The sequence below is a fragment of the Rattus norvegicus genome, chromosome 9 (assembly GCF_021556685.1).
Source record: "Rattus norvegicus strain SHRSP/BbbUtx chromosome 9, alternate assembly SHRSP_T2T, whole genome shotgun sequence".
In the NCBI taxonomy this organism is placed as follows: domain Eukaryota; kingdom Metazoa; phylum Chordata; class Mammalia; order Rodentia; family Muridae; genus Rattus; species Rattus norvegicus.
This window is the reverse complement of record NC_141542.1, coordinates 97,292,211-97,309,953: the sequence shown is the minus strand read 5'-3', so window position 1 is coordinate 97,309,953 and position 17,743 is coordinate 97,292,211. Positions and strand designations below refer to the sequence as shown.

The following is a 17,743-nucleotide window of genomic DNA, read 5'->3' as shown; positions in this document are numbered from 1 at the left end:
TGGTCTAATGATTTCTATCTTTCTTTCTATACATCCTTTAAATATTTGTAAAGGTGTGCGTTATCTTTACATCTTTTACTACAAATTAAAATCACTTTTCCTGGGGCTAGAGAGATGGCTCAGTGGCTGAGAACACTGACTGCTCTTCCAGAGGTCCTGAGTTCAATTCTCAGCAACCAAAACATGGCTCACAACCATCTGTAATATCTGTAATGGAATTCTATGCCCTCTTCTGGTGTGTCTGAAAATAGCTACAGTGTACTCATATAAATATAATAAATCTTAAAAAGAAAACACTTTCCTACCTTAGCAGTACAGTATCTTGTGTCACATTCAAATGATCATCTTAAAAAACAAAGATGTAGTTATTGCCCCTGGATATTTCTTTCCTATCTTAGCTTTATATATGAGAACTCTGTACATTTCAAGCAAATACTTACATTGCACTATTTAATTCTAATTTTAAATTTTTGTGATTTTGATATGAATTCTATGATCTGATCTTTACATAAAATCATGTATAGGTCTTAATGTTCTATGCCTGATTAACACAACTTAAGATCTCTTCACAAATGTATTAGCATGCTTCTCCACGCACTCCCTGCTTTCTCTGCTATAGAAATATGATCTGATCTTTGTCCATAAAGATGAACACTACCATTAAGTAATCCAGTAAACGAACCCCGAGTGAACTAGATTGTTGGGGGGAGGGCGGCAATGGGGAGAGGATGGGGAGGGGAACACTGATAAGAAAGTGGAGGGGGGAGGGGGATGTTTGCCCAGAAACCGGGAAAGGGAATAACACTCGAAATGTATATAAGAAATACGCAAGGAGACACCGCCGGAACCTGAAGGAACAGACCGGATAAACAATTCTCTGCACGCAAATCCCGTGGGAGGGAGAACTAAACCTTCAGAGAGGCAGACACGCCTGGGAAACCAGAAGAGACTGCACACTGCACACATTACTGATTCCAGAGGAAAACACCAAACGCCATCTGGAACCCTGGTGCACTGAAGCTCCCGGAAATGGCGGCGCAGATCTTCCTGGTTGCTGCCGCCGCAGAGAGCTCATGGTCAGCACCCCGCGAGCAAACTTGAGCCTTGGGACCACAGGTAAGACCAACTTTTCTGCTGCAAGTGACCTGCCTGGTGAACTCAAGACACAGGCCCACAGGAACAGCTGAAGACGTGTAGAGAGGAAAAACTACACGCCCGAAAGCAGAACACTCTGTCCCCATAACTGGCTGAAAGAAAACAGGAAAACAGGTCTACAGCACTCCTGACACACAGGCTTATAGGACAGTCTAGCCACTGTCAGAAATAGCAGAACAAAGCAACACTAGAGATAATCTGATGGCGAGAGGCAAGTGCAGGAACCCAAGCAACAGAAACCAAGACTACATGGCACCATCGGAGCCCAATTCTCCCATAAAAACAAACATGGAATATCCAAACACACCAGAAAAGCAAGATCTAGTTTCAAAATCATATTTGATCATGATGCTGGAGGACTTCAAGAAAGACGTGAAGAACTCCCTTAGAGAACAAGTAGAAGCCTACAGAGAGGAATCGCAAAAATCCCTGAAAGAATTCCAGGAAAACATAAATAAACAAATAGAAGCCCATAGAGAGGAGACACAAAAATCCCTGAAAGAATTCCAGGAAAACACAATCAAACAGTTGAAGGAATTAAAAATGGAAATAGAAGCAATCAAGAAAGAACACATGGAAACAACCCTGGATATAGAAAACCAAAAGAAGAGACAAGGAGCTGTAGATACAAGCTTCACCAACAGAATACAAGAGATGGAAGAGAGAATCTCAGGAGCAGAAGATTCCATAGAAATCATTGACTCAACTGTCAAAGATAATGTAAAGCAGAAAAAGCTACTGGTCCAAAACATACAGGAAATCCAGGACTCAATGAGAAGATCAAACCTAAGGATAATAGGTATAGAAGAGAGTGAAGACTCCCAGCTCAAAGGACCAGTAAATATCTTCAACAAAATCATAGAAGAAAACTTCCCTAACCTAAAAAAAGAGATACCCATAGGCATACAAGAAGCCTCAGAACTCCAAACAGATTGGACCAGAAAAGAAACACCTCCCGTCACATAATGGTCAAAACACCAAACGCACAAAATAAAGAAAGAATATTAAAAGCAGTAAGGGAAAAAGGTCAAGTAACATATAAAGGCAGACCTATCAGAATCACACCAGACTTTTCTCCAGAAACTATGAAGGCCAGAAGATCCTGGACTGATGTCATACAGACCCTAAGAGAACACAAATGCCAGCCCCGGTTACTGTATCCTGCAAAACTCTCAATTAACATAGATGGAGAAACCAAGATATTCCATGACAAAACCAAATTTACACAATATCTTTCTACAAATCCAGCACTACAAAGGATAATAAATGGTAAAGCCCAACATAAGGAGGCAAGCTATACCCTAGAAGAAGCAAGAAACTAATCGTCTTGGCAACAAAACAATGAGAAGAAAAGCACACAAACATAACCTCACATCCAAATATGAATATAACAGGAAAAAATAATCACTATTCCTTAATATCTCTCAATATCAATGGCCTCAACTCCCCAGTAAAAAGACATAGATTAACAAACTGGATCTGCAACGAGGACCCTGCATTCTGCTACCTACAGGAAACACACCTCAGAGACAGAGACAGACACTACCTCAGAGTGAAAGGCTGGAAAACACAATGATGAATACAGGGACTTTGAGAATCTACTGCAAATGTTAGTTTGCAGGGTGGGTGGCTTGAATTAGGGAGGTGGGATTGGGAAGAAATAGACAATCCGATAATCTCTAGGCTGTGATGTTGGGTGAATAGGGCGTGCTCGTTGTGAGTTTGGACTTTATTCTGAAAGGATAAAGGAGAAGGAAGCTATTTAAACACCCCAGCCATCTGCCTGATCCATTCAGATTCGTGCTTTCAGACATCACCCGGCAGACAGTGTGAGCAATCTCTGAGGACACCGCGCAGATCTCAAGCATACACCCCAGCCCCGGAAGATGGGGAATTGCCTCAAATCCCCGACTTCGGATGACATCTCCCTGCTTCACGAGTCTCAGTCCGACCGGGCTAGCTTTGGCGAGGGGACGGAGCCAGATCAGGAGCCACCGCCGCCATATCAGGAACAAGTTCCTGTTCCGGTCTATCATCCGACACCTAGCCAGGCTCGGCTAGCAACTCAGCTGACTGAAGAGGAACAAATTAGAATAGCTCAGAGAATAGGCCTTATACAGCATCTGCCTAAAGGAGGGTATGACCCTGGAAGAGATGGATCAGAAAAAAAGATCCGAGAATGTGTGATCTGTATGATGGACTTTGTCTATGGGGACCCAATTCGATTTCTGCCGTGCATGCACATCTATCACCTGGACTGTATAGATGACTGGTTGATGAGATCCTTCACGTGCCCCTCCTGCATGGAGCCAGTTGACGCAGCCCTGCTTTCATCCTATGAGACTAATTGAGCCAGGGTGTCTCGTCTGACTTCAAGTGAACCATCAGCTTTGGTGGTTTTGATCTTTTGTCACTGAGCCCAAAGAGCCAGGGATTAGGAATTAAGATCATGCACAAAAGTTTCCTACAGATTCCTGGATGGCTGCAGATGTTGAGGAAAGTATGTGATATTTTAGAAACTTAGGGGGAAAGTAGGATGGATGGTATTTTTATGTAAAGCCTTGACCCAGTGTTTAAAATATAATTGTCATCAGACCTTGTTCTTGCTCCAGTACATAGGAATTGTGTAAAGTGTTACAGCAACTGTACATGTTTAAATCGTGTGTGTTGAAGCTTAAGAAAAAGATATAGTTGTTATTTTTCCTAAATGAAATAAGTTTCTTCTCCCACCCAAATTCTTTTCTGAAAAGTTACTGACATTTGGGTCAAGGTTTTATTAAAAGCTACATTTTATAACACTGGCACCAAAAAGTAGTTTTAAGCTTGTTTGCACAGTTCTTTTGTTCCATTGGAAATGGAATTCATTGCCTTAGGTCTTTTTAAATAGTGTATTATCGTTGGGGCTGGCTCTATGCTTGAAAACCAGTTTATTTATAACCTGTTGTAAGTGCTATGTTCTGTTTGCAGTTAGGAAATGCAGAATTCAAAGTGATCTCCTAGCTTGTGAGCAAACTGAGATGTACTATCCCTTTTCTATTAAAAATGAGTTGATGTGTCAGGAAACCAAGGCTAGCAAAGTGGATTTGATATCCCCTTCCTTGTGTGTCTTATTGTTTTGGTTGTTAAAATGGTGATAATTCAAAGTCAAGTTGAAATTCAAATATTAATATTTCTGATTTATTGAGCTTTGAACTATGCCACCATGCTTATGTAAAAATGAAGGTGGCACCATGATGAAACTTAGAGAAGTTTCTCAGCTGTAACAGTTTTGATTCTCTTTCCTGTGACCTCTTTCCCCACCGTCTGGAACCATAGCAAAAGGATACTGCATCTCTTGTTACTGTAGTGCTGGGGTTATTGAAGTTACAAAAACACATCTAGTCTGTTTCACAGAAAGGTATATCTGTTAAGTCTCGCTAAGTGACTGACAGGACAGGTAAATGTGTTTCATGTTTTGCACACCAATGCAGCAGGATTTGTATAACCAAATGACTTCATAGTTGTGATCTCAAAGGAACTTCTCCTTTTTCTTGCAATTAATGTAAGAACACTCTAAATCTCTACACGTCTGAAGGATTAGAGGTAGAAATGGTCTAGTAAAGATGTAATGTTTATCCATTTAGCATGTGTTTATTTTTCCTTATGTTCTGGAGGTAATTTGTTCCTTCTACTCAGTGACATTGTAGTTAAAAATGATGAACAGAAGCACTCCACCTTACAAATGAGAGAAATGATGTTCTTTTATATTGTGTTGAGTACTTGACTAACACGTTTTTACATCCAAAAGCTTCTTGAAGGCCCTCATGATTGCGTTATGGAAGAAATTATGTCATAAATAGTTAATTGACATTCAGTCAATTAATTGTTCAGTGTTCATAACCTTGCTTAGTTTCCCAGTGGATCCCATGATGGAAATACTTAAAGATGAACTTGGAAAATACTGAAATTAGATTATCAGGTTCTGTTAAATGGTCATGTATCTCTTGCTTAAATTCTGTTCATTAATTTATATCCACCCAATTATAAAGTAAATTTGGAGGAAACAGCTGAAGTTGTGCCATATTTTTAGTGATAATTCTTTTCTAATCCTTATGTTTTCTAATTATACACATGTGTCATCAAGTATTACAGTCAGACTTTTTTCCTAGGTTCTCAAAATTTGTAAAAAATCCTTTTCCCAGTCTGTCATGTTGAAGCCTTTGGTAAGAATAATACCACCACCACCACCACTAGCAACAACAACAACAACAGACTCCTTCTGTCTCAGAAAAGTACTCTCAAATGAGTGCTCTTGGGTGATTGCTATTCCTTTTAACGTTATTCTGTACATAACTATGTTAAGAACCATCAATTTTTAGCATCTACTAAATTATTAAAAGTTATAATACAGCCATCAGTGCTTAAAGTTAAGAGTTAAGTTAAGAGTTAACATGTTCCCTAGAATATCAAATCTTTTTTTAAAAAAACCCATGCATAAACTTAAGTTGTTTTTACACACACACACACACACACACACACACACACACACACACACCACACAGAGTGTTTACTGTTCTGTTTTTCTCTGTGTATGTCAAGAAAAATAAGCAGGTCACCTTAGTGGCAGCCTTTACATATTAAGGAATCAGACTTTATCCCAAATCATTTTTTAAAACGTAGGGAAGTTTCATGGCATTGTATTTCCTATGATTTAAGCACACACTTAGAAACTGAATAGCTTTAAAGTTTCCTAAAGCAGGTGTAACATTTAGAAATGGGCAAGATTTGTTTCAGTATGGCTCTGGAATTTGAAATATTTAGAAAACCTAACCAAGGAAAAGGTGCAAGAGAAGCTTATACAAATTGAACTGCTTGGATATACTTTAAATTATGTTTACATTTGTGGTGGTTTGAATATGGTTGGCCCAGGGAATGGCACTATTAGGAGGTGTGGCCTTGTTGGAGTAGGTGTGGCCTTTGGAGGAAGTGTGTCACTGTTGGGGTGGGCTTTGAGACCTTCCTCCTAGCCATGTAAGAGCCAGATTTCTCCTGTTTACCTTTGGAACAAGATGTAGAACTCTCAGCTCCTCCAGCGCCATGCCTCCCTGGACACTGCCATGCTTCCCACCATGATGATAATGAACTGAACCTCAGAACCTGTAAGCCAGCCCCAATTAAATGGTGTCCTTTATAAGAGTTTATAAGAGTTGTTTGGTCATTGTGTCTCTTCACAGCAATGGAAACCCTAAGACAACATTGATACAAGGAATCTCTTAAATTGGTCTTGGAAGACTTAAAAAAAAAAAAAAAAAAAAAAGGAAGGCTGGAAAACAACTTTCCAAGCAAATGGTCAGAAGAAGCAAGCTGGAGTAGCCATTCTAATACCAAATAAAATCAATTTTCAACTAAAAGTCATCAAAAAAGATAAGGAAGGACACTTCATATTCATCAAAGGAAAAATCCACCAAGATGAACTCTCAATCCTAAATATCTATGCCCCAAATACAAGGGCACCTACATATGTAAAAGAAACCTTACTAAAGCTCAAAACACACATTGCACCTCACACAATAATAGTAGGAGATTTCAACACCCCACTCTCATCAATGGACAGATCATGGAAACAGAAATTAAACAGAGACATAGACAGACTAAGAGAAGTCATGAGCCAAATGGACTTAACGGATATTTATAGAACATTCTATCCTAAAGCAAAAGGATATACCTTCTTCTCAGCTCCTCATGGTACTTTCTCCAAAATTGACCATATAGTTGGTCAAAAAACGGGCCTCAACAGGTACAGAAAGATAGAAATAATCCCATGCATGCTATCAGACCACCACGGCCTAAAACTGGTCTTCAATAACAATAAGGGAAGAATGCCCACATATATGTGGAAATTGAACAATGCTCTACTCAATGATAACCTGGTCAAGGAAGAAATAAAGAAAGAAATTAAAAACTTTTTAGAATTTAATGAAAATGAAGGTAAAACATATCCAAACTTATGGGACACAATGAAAGCTGTGCTAAGAGAAAACTCGTAGCGCTGAGTGCCTGCAGAAAGAAACAGGAAAGAGCATATGTCAGCAGCTTGACAGCACACCTAAAAGCTCTAGAACAAACAGAAGCAAATACACTCAGGAGGAGTAGAAGGCAGGAAATAATCAAACTCAGAGCTGAAATCAACCAAGTAGAAACAAAAAGGACCATAGAAAGAATCAACAGAACCAAAAGTTGGTTCTTTGAGAAAATCAACAAGATAGATAAACCCTTAGCCAGACTAACGAGAGGACACAGAGAGTGTGTCCAAATTAACAAAATCAGAAATGAAAAGGGAGACATAACTACAGATTCAGAGGAAATTCAAAAAATCATCAGATCTTACTATAAAAGCCTATATTCAACAAAACTTGAAAATCTGCAGGAAATGGACAATTTCCTAGACAGATACCAGGTACCGAAGTTAAATCAGGAACAGATAAACCAGTTAAACAACCCCATAACTCCTAAGGAAATCGAAACAGTCATTAAAGGTCTCCCAACCAAAAAGAGCCCAGGTCCAGACGGGTTTACTGCAGAATTCTATCAAACCTTCATAGAAGACCTCCTACCAATATTATCCAAACTATTGCACAAAATTGAAACAGATGGAGCCCTACCGAATTCCTTCTATGAAGCCACAATTACTCTTATACCTAAACCACACAAAGACCCAACAAAGAAAGAGAACTTCAGACCAATTTCCCCTATGAATATCGACGCAAAAATACTCAATAAAATTCTGGCAAACCGAATCCAAGAGCACATCAAAACAATCATCCATTATGATCAAGTAGGCTTCATCCCAGGCATGCAGGGATGGTTTAATATACGGAAAACCATCAACGTGATCCATTATATAAACAAACTGAAAGAACAAAACCACATGATCATTTCATTAGATGCTGAGAAAGCATTTGACAAAATTCAACACCCCTTCATGATAAAAGTCCTGGAAAGAATAGGAATTCAAGGCCCATACCTAAACATACTAAAAGCCATATACAGCAAACCAGTTGCTAACATTAAACTAAATGGAGAGAAACTTGAAGCAATTCCACTAAAATCAGGGACTAGACAAGGCTGCCCACTCTCTCCCTACTTATTCAATATAGTTCTTGAAGTTCTAGCCAGAGCAATCAGATATCAAAAGGAGGTCAAGGGGATACAGATCGGAAAAGAAGAAGTCAAAATATCACTATTTGCAGATGATATGATAGTTTATTTAAGTGATCCCAAAAGTTCCACCAGAGAACTACTAAAGCTGATAAACAACTTCAGCAAAGTGGCTGGGTATAAAATTAACTCAAATAAATCAGTAGCCTTCCTCTACACAAAAGAGAAACAAGCCGAGAAAGAAATTAGGGAAACGACACCCTTCATAATAGACCCAAATAATATAAAGTACCTCGGTGTGACTTTAACCAAGCAAGTAAAAGATCTGTACAATAAGAACTTCAAGACACTGAAGAAAGAAATTGAAGAAGACGTCAGAAGATGGAAAGATCTCCCATGCTCATGGATTGGCAGGATTAATATAGTAAAAATGGCCATTTTACCAAAAGCGATCTACAGATTCAATGCAATCCCCATCAAAATACCAATCCAATTCTTCAAAGAGTTAGACAGAACAATTTGCAAATTCATCTGGAATAACAAAAAACCCAGGATAGCTAAAACTATCCTCAACAATAAAAGGACTTCAGGGGGAATCACTATCCCTGAACTCAAGCAGTAGTACAGAGCAATAGTGATAAAAACTGCATGGTATTGGTACAGAGACAGACAGATAGACCAATGGAATAAAATTGAAGACCCAGAAATGAACCCACACACCTATGGTCACTTGATTTTTGACAAAGGAGCCAAAACCATCCAATGGAAAAAAGGTAGCATTTTCAGCAAATGGTGCTGGTTCAACTGGAGGTCAACATTTAGAAGAATGCAGATCGATCCATGCTTATCACCCTGTACAAAGCTTAAGTTCAAGTGGATCAAGGACCTCCACATCAAACCAGACACACTCAAACTAATAGAAGAAAAACTAGGGAAGCATCTGGAACACATGGGCACTGGAAAAAATTTCCTGAACAAAACACCAATGGCTTATGCTCTAAGATCAAGAATCAAGAAATGGGATCTCATAAAACTGCAAAGCTTCTGTAAGGCAAAGGACACTGTGGTTAGCACAAAACGGCAACCAACAGATTAGGAAAAGATCTTTACCAATCCTACAACAGATAGAGGCCTTATATCCAAAATATACAAAGAACTCAAGAAGTTAGACTGCAGGGAGACAAATGACCCTATTAAAAAATGGGGTTCAGAGCTAAACAAACAATTCACAGCTGAGGAATGCCGAATGGCTGAGAAACACCTAAAGAAATGTTCAACATCTTTAGTCATAAGGGAAATGCAAATCAAAACAACCCTGAGTTTCACCTCATGCCAGTGAGAATGGCTAAGATCAAAAACTCAGGTGACAGCAAATGCTGGCGAGGATGCGGAGAAAGAGGAACACTCCTCCATTGTTGGTGGGGTTGCAGACTGGTAAAACCATTCTGGAAATCAGTCTGGAGGTTCCTCAGAAAATTGGACATTGAACTGCCTGAGGATGCAGCTATACCTCTCTTGGGCATATATCCAAAAGATGCCCCAACATATAAAAAAGACACGTGCTCCACTATGTTCATCGCAGCCTTATTTATAATAGCCAGAAGCTGGAAAGAACCCAGATGCCCTTCAACAGAGGAATGGATACAGAAAATGTGGTACATCTACACAATGGAATATTACTCAGCTATCAAAAACAATGAGTTTATGAAATTCATAGGCAAATGGTTGGAACTGGAAAATATCATCCTGAGTGAGCTAACCCAATCACAGAAAGACATATATGGTATGCACTCATTGATAAGTGGCTATTAGCCCAAATGCTTGAATTACCCTAGATGCCTAGAACAAATGAAACTCAAGACGGATGATCAAAATGTGAATGCTTCACTCCTTCTTTAAAAGGGGAACAAGAATACCCTTGGCAGGGAAGAGAGAGGCAAAGATTAAAACAGAGACTGAAGGAACACGCATTCAGAGCCTGCCCCACAAGTGGCCCATACATATACAGCCACCCATATAGACAAGATGGATGAATCAAAGAAGTGCAGACCAACAGGAGCCGGATGTAGATCACTCCTGAGAGACACAGCCAGAATACAGCAAATACAGAGGTGAATGCCAGCAGCAAACCACTGAACTGAGAATAGGACCCCCGTTGAAGGAATCAGAGAAAGAACTGGAAGAGCTTGAAGGGGCTCGAGACCCCAAAAGTACAACAATGTCAAGCAACCAGAGCTTCCAGGGACTAAGCCACTACCTAAAGACTATACATGGACTGACCCTGGACTCTGACCCCATAGGTAGCAATGAATATCCTAGTAAGAGCACCAGTGTAAGGGGAAGCCCTTGGTCCTGCTAAGACTGAACCCCCAGTGAACTAGACTGTTGGGGGGAGGGCGAAAATAAGGGGGAGGGTGGGGAGGGGAACACCCATAAGGAAGGGGAGGGTGGAGGGGGATGTTTGCCCGGAAACCGGGAAAGGGAATAACACTCGAAATGTATATAAGAAATACTCAAGTTAATAAAAAAAAAAAAAAAAAGAAAGAAATACTCAAGTTAATAAAAAAAAAAGTAATCCAGTAAACTATCTTCCCCAACCCATGTGCAGGTATAAATGTATTTCTAGTATATCTCTGTCTGCTAAGAACACTTCTTCTATCTGACTTAGAAGATGGACAATAGTATGTCTATGCCTTGTTTCATAAACACTCAAAATCCATCTAGATTTTCAGGCTTATGGAAACTGATATGCCCATAGCTGCCAATATTGTAATATTATGTCTATTGCACTCAATAGCAAGGTAGTGGACAAAATCCCACAACATCACACACACACACACACACACACACACACACACACACACACACACACACGCACGCACAAAGCCTAATAAAAGGGATTTTTTTTCAAACTAATTTTTTAAGTCAGGACAATAAAATCTCTCAGATCTCTGACAACCTGACAGCAGTCAACATTGTTACAGATGCGTGGAAAAAAACTGTGCTAGCCTTTTCATATGAGTTTATGTTTCACTTAAGCATGCTCATAGAAAAGTCATGGCCCCATCCCACCACAGTTCATGTTTATTGAGGCAGAGACAAAAACAAAAATGGACCACAGATTATTTATGCCCCCAGCCCCTTAAATCAAAGTATACCTCATGATACATTTAAATAAAGAGAAAAATGTCTTTCATCTCTGATATTAAACACACTGCAGTTAGTCTACAGAATATTGAAATAACTGATAAAATAGAGTAATGAAGGATTTGTTTACATTGGTTGTTTGGTATTGGAAAATAGAAAACAGTTCCATAGGGACATCTTTTATACCGTATATAATATTTAAATGTCTGATTTCACCTCTAAGCTGTCATTGTCCATATACTCAGTTGGGAGCTCAGTAGAGACAGAATATTGTAGAATTTTCCATCGCACAGATGAATGAATGCAAGCATATGTGAACATTGCTATCCGTAAACCCTTTTGTTTATGGACAGACTCAGTCTACATTTTTGCTACATGACATTCTTCACAGAAATCAACATGCTATCCAGCCATTGTGATCATTTCAAAGTGACTTAGATCATGAATGCCATGATGAAGGATAAACGAAACATGCCAGGAATCTAAGCACAGGCTGCATGGCTTAGAATATCCCTGATGCATTAACAGAGTAGACAGAGGTAGGAAAAAAAGGAAGCATTAAAAGGCTCATCTTCAAACAAATCAAATCTTCGAGGTCCACATGGCATATATTTAGAAAGGAAATTGTCTTCTGTGACCTTTACGAATCCCATGAAAGATAATGTACTCAAGGTATCAAAACGATGAAAGGTATGTTTGCTAAGAATTAAGAGGAGTGGCAAAGCATAATTTTGCTTTCAAACTTGGTTTTGTAAAGAGACCATTTCACCCTGGCTCATGGAACATTGAATTATAGAATACTGTGGCTGTCTGTGACGAATGTAGAGGTCACATAATGTGGAGGACACTATCATATAAATAGGATATATTTTAAGAGGAGGGAATATTTAGAAGATAATCAGTCAGTTTGACCTTTGAATCACCTACTCATTTTACAGTTTAAAGGCACCAATATGTACTTACTTCTATTTTCATTCACTCTAATAAGTAGACTATAGGACATAGTTCCTGTTATTGTCAATACCTACTGGCTCATCTATAATTCTGCTATCTCTGAAATACAGATGTACAGATATAGACACACCACACACACACACACACACACACACACACACACACACACACACACACACACAGGGAGGGACAACCACCACGGGATTTTATTCTATTTTATATAGAGTCATAGCGAGATGCCTCTGTGTAACCAAAACACCTTGGAAAAGTGGTATTGTCTTACTCCTCCTACATTCCACAATTCATTTATTTAACAAATATTAATTTTAACCTAACCTGTGCTATGAGTTAGCATATGGGTACAAAATCAGCACTTAAGAATGCAGGCAGAGATCCTGAGACATGGCATAGTATATTTCAACATGGGAAGGTGTGTGAGAAACATCATTAATAAGTGAACGAAGGTACAGTGTCGTCACCAAGAATTAAAAGTAAACACGTAAGTATGTTGAATCTCTGAGTGGAGCATCAGCCTTTAATGAGATGGGGAGAGAGTGAACAAAGATTGAATAGAAGAGATGTAGGCAGTAGATTATAGCAGGATATGCTATAACATATTCCAGTCAGAGAGAAGAGAGGAGCCAATGAAAGGCATCCATGTGGAATGTGCCTCCTGGGTTTGAGAAACAGCAGGACACTGGTGCATTCGAAAGACCAGAATAAGGAGAAGAGTGACAAGAAATAAGATGAGAGGGTCCCAGAACATGAATTGACTTGAAAACTACCTGCAGAGTGCTGGCTTTAGTTTTGAGCAAAGAAAACACCATATAACTTAAAACAATTTACATTGTCTGCTTTGATAGTGTTTTGTATAGCATTTCCTACACATGAAGCTATTCCAAACTTAGAGGCCCAATACAAGAAACATTTACTTAGATCATGGATCTGCTGGTCATAATTTGATCGGGAATAGGCTGAACTGCTTCATGACTCTATTGATCTCCTCGTGTTTGTTCACATGTTTCTGATCAGTGGCTTCTGCGGATTAACGTTGATATCAAAGTAGAGATAGGGACATCTGGACAGTACATGCTCCATCATCTGTCTGGCTAGCCAGTGCCTGATTGAGATTATTAAAAGCAGTCAGGCAAATGCTCATTGGTCCTCAAAGCTCTACCTGCTTCATAGCTCATAGCTGAGCTGGTTAGTTTAACTGACAACCTAGAACAATGTGAGCAAGGATTCTTAACTGAGAGACTGCCAAGATCATACTGACCTACAGATGTGCGTGAGGGGACTGGGCTGGGACCTGAAGTCTGTGAGTGAGGTAAGCAGGAAGAATGGGTACATTCATTTCTCTCTGCTCATGATTGAGGATATGACATGACTAGCTGCTTGAATTCCTGCCCTGACTTCCCTTTGTAACTTTGAATTATATGAAAGTCACCATGAAATTTAGTCCTTGGAGAGCGGGTATTCATATGGTTTCTAGCTCAAGGCTCTCTGGGACCAATTTCTGGAGTGTATTGTGTCTTTAGCAACAGAGAGAGAGAGAGAGAGAGAGAGAGAGAGAGAGAGAGAGAGAGAGAGAGAGAGAGAGGGAGGAAGAAGGAGGAGGAGGAGGAGGAGGAGGAACTAGTATGGCATTTTATTCCATTTTTCCTTTAGAGGCAGAGCAAACCAATATATAACCAAAAACACACATCTTGGAAAAGAAGTATTATTTTTATTCCTCCTAGCTTCCACAATTCATTTATTTATTAAATATTTATTTTGACCTAACCAGTGCCATGAGTTGTTATATTAGTACAAAATCAGCACACTAACTTGGGAAAGTAGGAAAACCCACTTTCCCCCTTTAGGGAATAACCAAGGACAATAGCAATAGGTTGTGTGTTTTGAAAGTCTCTTGAGTAGTCTTAACCAACTCTAAAGAGGGTTTCTTGTGTCTGGTATTAGGTTTGTGTTAGATCGTCTTTGTCTCTTGCTGCAGCATGAGCTGGGGTGTAAGAAGTATTTTCTACAGCCTGAGGCTCTTCTCCCTCAGCACTGTTTCATTTCATAGACATGACACGGAGCTGCTTACTGAAGACCCGCCCTTCACAGCTCTAATCTCTGTTCCAATAGCCTTTCTGTGTGTCACTGCTCAGTAAATTTTTTGAATTCTTAGAGCTCTGAGTTCTGCTTTAAAGTCAACCCAGGATACAAGCCCATCCAGAGAATACCAGGATTAGCCTGGTTTGCTTCTGTGTCACTTTGATAAACACCAAAAGCAACATGAGAGGGAAAATATTTAGCTCATTTTGCACTTTCAGGTCACAATCCATCACTGAAGGAAATTGGGATGGAACCTGGAGGCAAAAACAGAAGTGGGGACTATGGAAGAACACTGTTTAGTGCTGTGCTTTCTTGCTTGCTCATCCATAGGGGATTGATAATTTTAAGTCTAACTATGTTGTCCTATCTGTCCTAAACTCACTTTATAGACAAGGCTCGCCTCAAACTCATAGAGATCACACCCACCCAGCCTGGTCTATAAAGTCTAAACTACATCTTTATGTTACAAATAATTTCTTGCTGTAAAATTGTCCTTGTTGAAATGTAATAATAATCTATAATCCATGTAGCCTATTTTAAAGTATTAGCTTCATGTTCCTTTCCTTATTTGTGCTCTAGCTCTTAGATAGCCATGTAAGTATTTGGGTAAGTGGAGGTAGGAGAGAGACCAGGAGGCCTCACTAATAAGCGCTGTGTTATACACAGAACTTAAGCAGCCAGAATTCAATTGTCATATTTTTAGATGTTCTGCATTCTCTAAGCCACTCTTGCCATGGATAATACCTAAATAATTAGTCACATCAGTCCCCATGGGAGAAAAGATGCATGAGAGTGATTTCTGGTTTGTCTGTCTTCTGGAAATGAATCTGACTTTGCTAGTAATCACTTTATGCTTCAGGAGACAATAGGTTCTTTAAGTATCCTGAAGATGTGTTGGAGAACTCTGCTATTAGGGTCGCAGTCCCCCCAGATCTGGATGGCTCTCTGAGCTCAGCACATAATGGAGGACTCCCTTTCCCAACAGGGCTTTCCTTTCTTTGCCTGACCTTGTCTGTAAAGTGTTCCTGAACACAGGTGTTTGACTTTATCTGAAGAATGACCTTACACCACTCTGCCTTCCCACCCACATGATAACCAGGTGCAGTATTATAACCAATCAGCTCTTCCCACCCACATGATGTTATGACTAATTATCACTTTTCACCCATACCTCTAAAAGCCCTTCTATTGTTCCTGGAACAATAAAGCAGATTTGGCTCACTGCAATAGGTAGCCTCCAGAAGTTCTTCCCTTATACTCAGAGCTGTCCAAACCCTACTGGCTGCTTGTGCTTCCTTTGTCCCCAAGGGCCTGTGGCCAATGACCACCAGTGAGAAGAGAGACCCATAAATTACAGCACTGAGAGAGGCAGATAGGGGCAGGAAGCTTACAATCTGGATGGAAATAAACTGAGGGGGATAAGGTCAATCAGTTTATGACTGAGAGGGGAGGGAGTGTGAAAATCACCCTTCTGGATCAAAGTCACACCTATGCTGAAATCTCCAGTGGTTACAGAAGTGACACTGTGCACAGCATCAGATGTGCACACCCGCTGCCCCTGATGAACACCATAATCCATTTGACCCTCCAAACAATACTTTCCATCCTCCCAACTCTGACATGCAGCCCCACCCCTATCACTTATCCCCAGAGAAGTGGGCTTCAGAACAGAGGAGTGAATGCCGGCCTCTTTCACCCTGATATTAGTCTCCACATTAATCACCTCAGAGATGAGAAGGAATTCGTCTCTGCAGACAACTCGGGCCCTTTACAAGAGAGGTTGTAGATAATGGTATCTTTTTGCTGACTGAAGGAGAACACCTTTCTGATATGAGCACTTAGTTATCGCACAGTAAGTGAATTAAGATTTGAAACCCTTGCATTAAAGCAACCAAATAACTTCATTATCCTCTCAGTTCCAGCCCTATTTCTAGAAGCTCTTTTTTCCAGTGTTCCCATCACTGGGACCCTGAGAAGAATAGACTTATTGAGAGTCTTCTCCATCCTTTTTATATCATTTCTAATTGACCCCTGAACAGGCTGGGTTTTCAAAACTGCATCTAAATCTACAGACATAAGACCATCTAATATGGTCCAATAAATACCCAGAGTCACAGCACGCCATATGGTGCATGTCTAAGATGCTACAGCACACAATAGATCACTGATCTCTATAATTTCCCTCTTCATTTGGAAGAGAAATCATAGTAGTTACTTTCAAATAAATAACCACAGTCCTCACATATATAAGAGCTTCCCTCGCACAAGCTGACACTATCGCAAGTCATTCACGGAGAACAGCACTTAGCCTCGGGAACGCAAATAGCTTACAGCTCACTTTACTCCCATGCCTGTTACGCTGCACAATGTTGAGGAGTTCGGAGTCTCCTTGGCTAAAATCTCAGAATTTTACTAAAGTGGTAAAACGCGATGCTAGAGATAAGACCTTCAGCTTCTCAGAGTCACTCACAGAACTGAAATACTGTGCAATATCACTCTTAGGCCAAGGGCTGTGTGTGCAGCCACAGTGAAGTAAGGTTGTCTGCAATACTCGGTATCTGATTCAGAAACAAAGGAGGAGGAGTCTCTGTCTCTTCCCAGTATTGAAAACCTGAACATCAGGACCCCGTTCTGTGTAGTAAAACCAATGAAAGAATTGGAGAATCAGGAGATATATATATATATATATATATATATATATATATATATATATATATATATATATATATCTTCATCCTGCTTCTTCAATATTTTTCCATACTTTAAGAACAATAAAATATGTTCAACACCATTCACCTTTCCTGGGCTACATTATTAAAGGGTGCCAGGTACTCCAAAAAGCTATTTATTTATGAATGAGCATTGATCACGAATATTCTGTTTGGGTTTTAAGAAAAGCAGGAGCAGCCAAGAACACTTGCAAGTATTTTTAATTCATGGTATTGGCTTCCACCCTGATCTCTGCTAATTATCATGTACAAGGTATATCAGGAAATCTTTCACAGTAACAAGATGGAGTCATCTAACAATTTCAATGTGTCTTCTCTTGGTTAAGGTTTTTTTTGCCATACCTCAAATAACAAGCATTGGGGAGAACGAGAATTTTAATAATGCTGTTTCGGTATTTCAGTAACTGTAATATTTAACTACAATGGTTATGGCAGTAGTAACCTGACTCTCTCTCTCTCTCTCTCTCTCTCTCTCTCTCTCTCTCTCTCTCTCTCTCTCCTCTCTCATTCTTCATTAACCTTTG

At 39.7% G+C, this 17,743-nt stretch overlaps 1 protein-coding gene across 1 annotated transcript; it reads left to right on the top strand.

Moving 5' to 3' along the window:
* The first annotated feature begins 3,005 nt into the window (after positions 1-3,005).
* Rnf11l2 (ring finger protein 11-like 2) lies at positions 3,006-5,198 on the top strand. Its single transcript, NM_001431270.1, has one exon. The coding sequence runs from the start codon at positions 3,042-3,044 to the stop codon at positions 3,504-3,506; it is 465 nt and encodes a 154-aa protein (NP_001418199.1). The 5' UTR covers positions 3,006-3,041; the 3' UTR covers positions 3,507-5,198.
* The last annotated feature ends 12,545 nt before the right edge of the window (positions 5,199-17,743 follow it).

Bases quoted from the DNA above. Each gene is read 5' to 3' on its own strand.
- Rnf11l2 (NM_001431270.1), top strand. From the start codon at position 3,042: ATGGGGAATTGCCTCAAATCCCCGACTTCGGATGACATCTCCCTGCTT.